The sequence below is a fragment of the Alexandromys fortis genome, unplaced genomic scaffold (genome assembly GCF_014885135.2).
Source record: "Alexandromys fortis isolate MF-2015 unplaced genomic scaffold, M_Fortis_MF-2015_v1.1 scaffold_27, whole genome shotgun sequence".
NCBI classification, from domain to species: domain Eukaryota; kingdom Metazoa; phylum Chordata; class Mammalia; order Rodentia; family Cricetidae; genus Alexandromys; species Alexandromys fortis.
The window spans coordinates 3,439,519-3,447,633 of NW_026067952.1; the positions used below are offsets into that span (position 1 = coordinate 3,439,519).

Consider the following 8,115-nt stretch of genomic DNA (forward strand, 5'->3'; position numbering starts at 1 on the left):
CCCCCCCCCCCCCCCCCCCCCCCCGCGGGGAAGGGACTAGGCCCTTTAGCCCTTTTGTTTACCTTGGGGCTCTGAGGGCTTTATCTCCCTTAGGGGGTGGGGGGGATGGGAGGAAGGATCCACGCATATCAAAGACTTCCAAAGAATAGAAGAGGAACTGTTTCTTTAAGCCCTTTAGGTATCTTTCAAAGCCGGGCTGAGTGGCACCCGGGGTTAATTATTTAAGGGTTAATTTCCCTTGAAAGCCTGGAGGCCCTGGGGAACGGGATCGACTCCTTTCACTTTCCCTGCTCTAGACAGCATTCTGACCTTGGCCGGGATGCATTTTTGACTGGAGCCCGCCCCCCACCCTTCTGTAAAATAGTAGTGCTAAGACTTCTTTGAGTTGGTTTGTGTAAGATGAAAAACGAAATTGCTTTGCAGATTGAGTCTTCATTAGTGTGCCCATTGTCCCTTAGTAGGTAGGACTGGGGTGTTTTTATGTTACAGAATCCGCATATTTCAGCTTGAGACCCCTGGCAGGGAATGTGCTGCCCCGCAGGAGACTTTAGGCTGGGCCGGGTCAAGCCTGTCTCGGGGGACATCAGTTGGGGATAGTGCCGCCCTTGCTCTGGCAGCTTGAGATGGGGTGGTGGCATCAGATTGTCAGAGGAAGGAGCAAACTTTGCAGAGATGCGCAGCTGGGGGCGGGGGGCTGACAGGTTGAGCAGATGTGGGTGCAGCAGGCCCGTGCTCAGTAAGTCCTGCTTCCTGGAAGCCAGCTGAGCCACAGGAGGCCGGGGTGTCAGTTAGGAGCCTGTGCCCACCTGTCATTGTCCATCTACTTCCTTCACCCGCTCAGGCTCTCACTGGCCTTGTCTCCTAGACCTCAGAGACTTGGGTCACGGCATAGCCCTGCCTCTGGTCTCCTGTCCCCATTCCTTTACCAGTCTGTGTTGGTGTCCGAGTGAGCGGCCCTTAGAAACCGCTAAGGCCTTAGAAGTTTTGAGCTTTGTGGAAAGAATTGCCCTCTGTCTCCTCAACCACAGAGTTTCGCTCTTAGCCTATTTTAGACCTTCCGGCTACAGCTTTTTATTTACATCTGTGGAGTTTTGGATCGGTTCAGTAGCACCACCACCACCAAGAAAACTTTGAAAACCAGTAATCGAGTCAAGCTGCTGTTTCTTATTTGTGAGGAGACTTAGGTCCCGCTCTGGTTCTCAGAGTAAGAGGAGAACTAAGCCAGGCTGTCCCTTTTCCTTCCACACCAGGTTCACACCGCCGTAAGATCTTTTCTAGAAAAGATCCGTTTTTCTAGCCCCTGTGGCCTCACCACTGAAGGGACAGCAGAGGCTCAGTCACAGCTGACAGCTTTGAAACAGCACCCAGGGGTTCCCGTTCAGTGTGTGTCCGTCTCTGGTGGACCTGGTGTTTGGACCTGGGGCACAGTCGGCCTCTGAACCTGTGGCTGGACCTTTCTCCTGTGGCTGGGCCTTGCTCCTGCAGGGTTTCCTAGCACAGATCAAGGACCCGAAGGAGGAGTGGAGTTACCTGAGGGAAAGGAGCAGCTGGAGACAGCAAGGAGGTGGCTTCTTCATAGTTAGTGCCTGTGCTTTGTCTGGTACCCCCTGGCAGCGCTGTCTTGCTTTTCTTTCTTTCTTTCTTTCTTTCTTTCTTTCTTTCTTTCTTTCTTTCTTTCTTTCAGAAGAAGAAGAAATTCTTGAGTTCTGGCTGTTCTGTTCCATTCTGTGTAGGTGTGTGTGTGTGTGTGTGTGAGAGAGAGAGAGAGAGAGAGACAGAGACAGAGACAGAGACAGAGAGAGAGACAGAGAGATATTAATCTTCTTGGGCTGGTTAAGACCGAATTAGGGGATTCATCTGCCACAGGAAGGATTCTGTCAGCTCCTCTTGCCCCTGACAAACAGAAATGAGTCATTCAGGCCACCTGGCACGGTAGCCGGACAGATGCTCACCCAAGTGGAGAAAGAAGTCTACCTCTGCCTGCCCCCAGCCAGGTGCTCTTCAGGGAACTGGACTGCGGGCGGGCAGGCGCCTGCCTCTCGAGCATACTGTTGTGCAGGCCTAGTTCAGTGCGAGGGGACACAAGAAAGCCAGAGGTTTACAAGTCTGGGAGCTTGAGCACATGCACCACGTTAACCACTCCAAGCACTTTAAGGAGATGGATTTATTTTAGTCTAGGTTCTTTTTCTGTATTGCAATGAGAGACGGAGAAGCTTGCCTCAGTAGACATAGTAGTCAATGGGGGAAGGTTCGAGGTTTAAGAAGAAACCGGTGGGAATCCCCGCGAGACACGGGAATACAAACCATGATAATCAGGAATTATTTCTGCAGTAACGGTGTGAACATGAGTGTGTTCTGCACATTTATAGACTGCGCCTGTTCGGGTGTATGGGTCTAGGTGGGCCCTGTGCACACAGAGAAAGATAGAATAGCCCGCCATTTTTCTTGTTCCTGGCCTGGTACTAAGCGGTTGCTGGAGCGTCTGTGTGATGTTTTAGAGCCCGAGCTTTGGACTAGGCCAGATGTGGGATGAAATAGTGGTTTTGCCTTGTGGCCTTACTAGTACCTTGTCACGGAAGTAATGAAGGTCAAAGCTGATAGGGTATTAGTCCTCTCTGTCATCTCCCTGGGTGTGGTGGGGTGGTCGTGGTGACCCAGAAAACTGAGCACATGGACCCTGAAGTCCCAAGGAGCATCTCATCCTCACCTCTTGCTCCCTTCTTCCTCCAGCTCTGATTGTGGGCGGCGTGGTGGGCATCCTCTTCGCCGTCTTCCTGATCCTGCTGCTGGTGTACCGCATGAAGAAGAAGGATGAAGGCAGTTACGACCTGGGCAAGAAACCCATCTACAAAAAAGCCCCCACCAACGAGTTCTACGCGTGAAGCCTCCCATGAGTGCTGCTTGGACTTAATGGGGAGGGGAGTCAAATGATGGGATGGTGGGCATTAGTAGGGGGAGGGCACCTTAATACTGACTCGTCAGTATCTCTCTCTGCTCACCTCTCTGGTGTCAGCAGAGAGATCAACCACTGTGCTGCCTCGCTTGGATTTGGGGGTAGGGGTATGTGCGTCGGTTGCTCTGGCAGAAAGAAAGGCTTAAACTTGCCTTTTCTAAAGGCAAGCCTGGGATTGGTTCATTTTATTCCCCCCAGATTTCCAGAATAGAATCTAGGACCCGTGTAGAGCCTGTACTGAATGTGCCTCACCTATGACTGCCTTGACTCTGGAAGCCAAGTTGGCTGCTGTCCACATGCTAAATACCCTGCCCATCCATCAGGAGCTGGGACAAGAAGCTAGAACCCTCTGCACCTTGAGATGGTCCACTCACGAGTGGGTCACACTACAGAGTCTCTCTGATTCGCCTTGGCAATTCTAGGCTCTGTCCAGTGACTTTTGGAACTCACTTTTTTTTTTTTTTAAATCCGGGGAGGGAGGGGTGAAGTGCCGAAATGCATTTGTAGAAAATTGAGAAAACTAATTGCTTTTTTTTAAAAAGAAAAATGGTTCATTCCTTTCTGTGAGTGTTTGTGCCCGGGCTAAGAATGTGGGGATGGGCAGATGTTCTGTGCAGAACATTTCCATTGCACCAGCTGAGTTTGTGTGTCACAGTTTTTATGTTGTTTTGTCTTTTGAAATGAGAGAAGAGTTGGAGATAATGATTTTTATTAATTTTTTGTTACTATTTATAGCTTCAGACAGGGCTGCTTCTTCATCTTCCTTTCTTCACTGCCCCTCCCCCACCATTTAAAAAAATACTCTGCCCTCTTGTTTATAACTTTGGCCCTTTCTGAAGTTGCTTTGTCTAAGAAGTAGCTATAATGTTCTAGCAGATTCCAGAATATAATTAAGGGATAGTGGGATATTTGTGTATGTGTTCTTGTAATATATTATTCTTACTTGGCTCTAGAAGAATAGATGGATATATTTTTTTAGGATATAGAATGGTATTACCAGTTTCATGTTGGCTGGGTGGCCTTGTGAGTGAGTTTTCGTGTGGCTGAGTAGGCTTTGGCCCCTTCTCTTGCCCTGTTCCTGGTGCCTTCTGGTGGTTGAGCTGAAGTAGTTGAGGGTAGCTGACTCTAACCCTCATTCTGCCTTCTGCTGGGGACCCAGGAGCCCGGCAGCTGGGTCTGCTTTCTCCAGGGTCTGTAGATGACAGTGACCTCGTGTGGCTGGATAAATGAGGTCAGTTCAGACCACACAATTAGAAATCCATTTCTCAGTTGCTCTGGCCACAGTTTGAGTGCTCAGTCACCATAGCAGGTGGCCACTCAGCATTGCTTGTATCCCGGGGCAAGAGAAGGGGACCTGGAGGAGGGTGATGAGGCCCCGAGTTCTGTCGTCTAGGACTCCCCCTCTTACGGAGTGGCTTACAAAGTCCAGGGTGTGTGTGGACTGGGGAGGTCGGAGTCCCTCAACCATGCCTGTGCCTGTAAGTCCCATGAGCACCTCAGTCCGGGCCCCAGCTGGCTGGGTCCTCTTCTAGCCTCGGTGCCTGCACCTTTTCTGTACCCCTCACACTGTCGTCTGTTACTGATTTTGTTTTTGATAAAAGGATAATAAAACCTGATACTTTCTATCTAACTTGTCATTTTTTATTTTTACTCACTTAAGACAGGGTTTCTCTGTGTAGCCCTAGCTGTCCTGGAACTCGAGCTGTAGACCAGGCTGGCCTCGAACTCACAGAGATTCGCCTGCCTCTGCCTCTTAAGTGCTGGGATTAAAAGCATGTCACCACTATCCAGCTCCGTGTTTAAGTAAGCAACGTCAGGGTTAAAAACAAACACAGAAATCCCTAAGGAGTCAGTCTGATGGCTTGAGTGTGATTCTCAGACTCCATGGTAAAGTTGTCCTCTCACCTCTCTTGGCAAACTTTTCTGTCCTGCCAGCCAGTTTCCAAATAACTACACAGAAACTTACTATTAATAATATAATAAATGCTTGACCAATAGCTTAGTCTTATTACTAACTAGCTCTTACATTTTAAATTAACCCATGTTTTTACGCTCTGCCACATGGTAGTCCATCTTGACAGTACCGCAAGTTCATCTCCACGTCTCCTTGATACCCTGCCCTCTTCTTCCCAGCATCCTTTTAGTCTGGTTCTCTCACCTAACCTCACCCTGCCTACCTATAGGCCAATCAGCTTCTTTATTAAACCAGTCACAGTGGCATATCATACATGCAAAAGAATGTCCCCCCCCCTTTTTTTGTCTAAATAAAAAGGAAGGTTTTAACTTGGACCATCTCTATCATTCCTATAGCATATAAAAGAACTTTAGGTTACTGTCCAGATGTCAGTCAGATGTCCCTGTCTTAGATAACTTTATACCCTTCTGGAGTCTTTGAGGGAGTTAAAGACTAAATAATTAGACTTAAAGTTTTCCTTTATTATGATAAAAGGTTAATTAGATATAAAACTTTATACTCAGAAAGATAAGACAGATAACAGAATGTTTTCTCTAATTTTGCCAAATACAAATGGACTGGGTATTGTAACTAATTCTTACTTGATAACTTTTTGTTATATAATTTTACTGTATTAAAACCTTTTTAATTAGACAAAAGAGGAAAATGCCATGGAATAATCAATCCTTTTGTACACTATGAAGACGTTTTGCTCTCATTGTTAATAAAAAGCTGGTTGTCTGATGGCTAGGGAGGATTTTCAGGGCAGAGAGAGAGCTGGGAAGAAGGGGTGGGCCAGGGAATCGTGAGAGCCTTGAGACAGATGAAGAGGATGGGAAGTACATACATGAGGTAAATGAGTCTCAGGGCAGCACATAGATGAATGGAAATGGGTTAATTTCATTTTTAAGAGCCAGCTAAATACAAGCCTAAGCTATTGGCCAAACATTTATAATTAATATTAAGTCTCTCTGGTTACATGGGAGCAGCTACCAGGATATAGAGAAACTGCCTGCAGGTGTGTCCTGTGGAGGATGCACACACATGCGGGACACAGAGAAACTGCCTACACGTGTGTCCTGTGGAGGACGCACACGTATATTAGTTGATAGTAAAAATAACCCTCAGGTGAATCATTGTGCAGAAAACATGATGCTTCTCATCGAAGTCCACATAGCTCACTTAGCTTAGGGATTAAAAAGTTAGACTCTGTCAACTGTCAAGTCTGTACGATGAGTAGAAGTGGGAAAGAGCAAACTGGCTTTGTCTTGGCACAGTTTCTGTTTCCCTGATGTCATCTGCGTGGTCATGAGGCCCTGCTGTAGTTGTCACAGTCACAGGGACCCTTTCACCACGGTCTCCAGAGAGTGGAACTTCAATTTGAGATCCATTGACACCTGGGCTTGGCATCACTGTGCTGCCCAGTGGGAAGGAAGGCACCAAGAGGAACCTGGTGGACCTTACATCCCATACAACACAGGAACCCACTCAAGTGTGAAACATTTGGACCTGTTAATTATCACAACAGCACGGAACAGTTGTTAGAAATGGAAAAACTGTGTCTACGAGGTTAAACAACTTGTCCAGATCTACAGTTAGCCAGGGGCAGGTGGGATTTGAACCCACGTAGCGAGCTTCTGGGGTCCACTCATAATCACAGTGTCTATCAAAGAGGGTGATGTTGCCCGTAGTTCCTTCACTGGGGGATGCTCAACCCTCACAGTTCCCTCTGAAGCAGTGGCTGGGCTCTCAAATCTCTCTAGAGATCAAAGCTATATATTTTGTTTCTGAGCCCCTTGGGTATGTCTCTGGTTCTTAGAACTCGTTTCCTTTCCTGTGGCATCCAGTCTCATCTGATGGAGCTGCTCATTCAACACGGTAGCTGCCAGCCACTGTGGCTCTTTGAATTTTAAAATGCAAATTGAGTTGCAAAACCTTCCTAAGTGCACAATGGCTACATGTAGCTACAGGTAGCTAGTGGCTCCCAAACAGGATGGCTTGTGTGGACATAATTTGTCCACTATGTTAGAGTGGAGGTCTACACATCTGCATTCGGACTTCTGCCTCCATTAGCTCTTGCCTTGCTTTCCCACAGCCTGTGGAGGAAAAGGCAGGAGGTTGGCCGTGGACACTCCAGTGATACTCGCAACACAAGTACCGTCCTCTGGGCAAGATAGCTCCAGAAATATTATCTGTTGCTATGTAACAGTCTCCTTAGACTCAGGGGCTTAGGGTGACAAATGTCCCATAGTTTCTGTGAGTCAGAAACTCAGGAGCAGCCGAGGTGGATGGTTCAGGGGTGGGGTGGGGGCGTGCCTCAGAAAGCCGCAATCCAGATATGTATGGGCTATGTTGTAGTCATCTGTAAACCTGGTTGGGCGGGAGGATCCGTTTCCAACAGGGTGCATTCACATGCTTGGAAACTTGGCTCTAGCCGTTGGCAAGAGGCCTCCGTTGCTCACTTCATGGATTAACGTAGAAATGTGTGCCCTCACGACAGCAGCAGGCGGCCCAGAGTCGGTGATCCAAGAGAGCCAGGTAGAAGCTATGACGCCTTTTATGTCCTGGCTTTGGAAGTCACACAGTCTCCTTTCACAGCGGCTCCTTAGTCATGGATACGGGTCAGTCAACTCCACAAAAGCAGGAATGGCAGGAGAGGCCGGCCTCCCTGGAAGCTGTCTTAGTGTACTTTCACAACTGACAGGATGCCTGAGCCAGGCCTTTATTTTGACTTGAGGTTCTGTCCTTACCTGGCCCGTGAAGGGACAACATGGGGGCATGCTGGAGCAAAGTTGCTCCCCTAGTGGTGTCCAGTATGCAGAGAGACAAGGGGTCAGGGACAAACACAACTTTGCAGGGCACACCGCAGTGACCTATTTCCTCAAACTAGGCCCCACCTCTGTGGTTTACCACTTCCCAATAATGCTATCTTTAAAAAGCCATTAAGGGGTTAATGCTCTGATTAGGTCAGAGGCCTCAGGATTCATTCACTTCCCCAAAACTGTTGGCAATCAAGCCTTTAAAACCTAAACCTTGGGGCTGGAGAGATGATCCAGAAGTTAAGAGCACTGACTGCCCTTTAAGAGGTCCTGAGTTCAATTCCCAGCAACTACATGGTGGTTCACAATCATCTATAATGAAGTCTGATGCCCTCTTCTGGTGTGCAGGCAATCACACAGACAGAATACTGTAAACATACTAAATAAAA

At 48.0% G+C, this 8,115-nt stretch overlaps 1 protein-coding gene across 1 annotated transcript in view; it reads left to right on the forward strand.

Moving 5' to 3' along the window:
- Positions 1 to 4,578, forward strand: part of Sdc4 (syndecan 4) — a 19,269-nt gene extending 14,691 nt beyond the window's left edge. The window contains exon 5 of the mRNA XM_050150810.1: positions 2,731 to 4,578. Within this exon, the coding sequence (XP_050006767.1) occupies positions 2,731 to 2,882 (152 nt within the window). The 3' untranslated portion in view covers positions 2,883 to 4,578. The remainder of the gene's footprint in view (positions 1 to 2,730) is intronic.
- Positions 4,579 to 8,115: the final 3,537 nt, after the last annotated feature.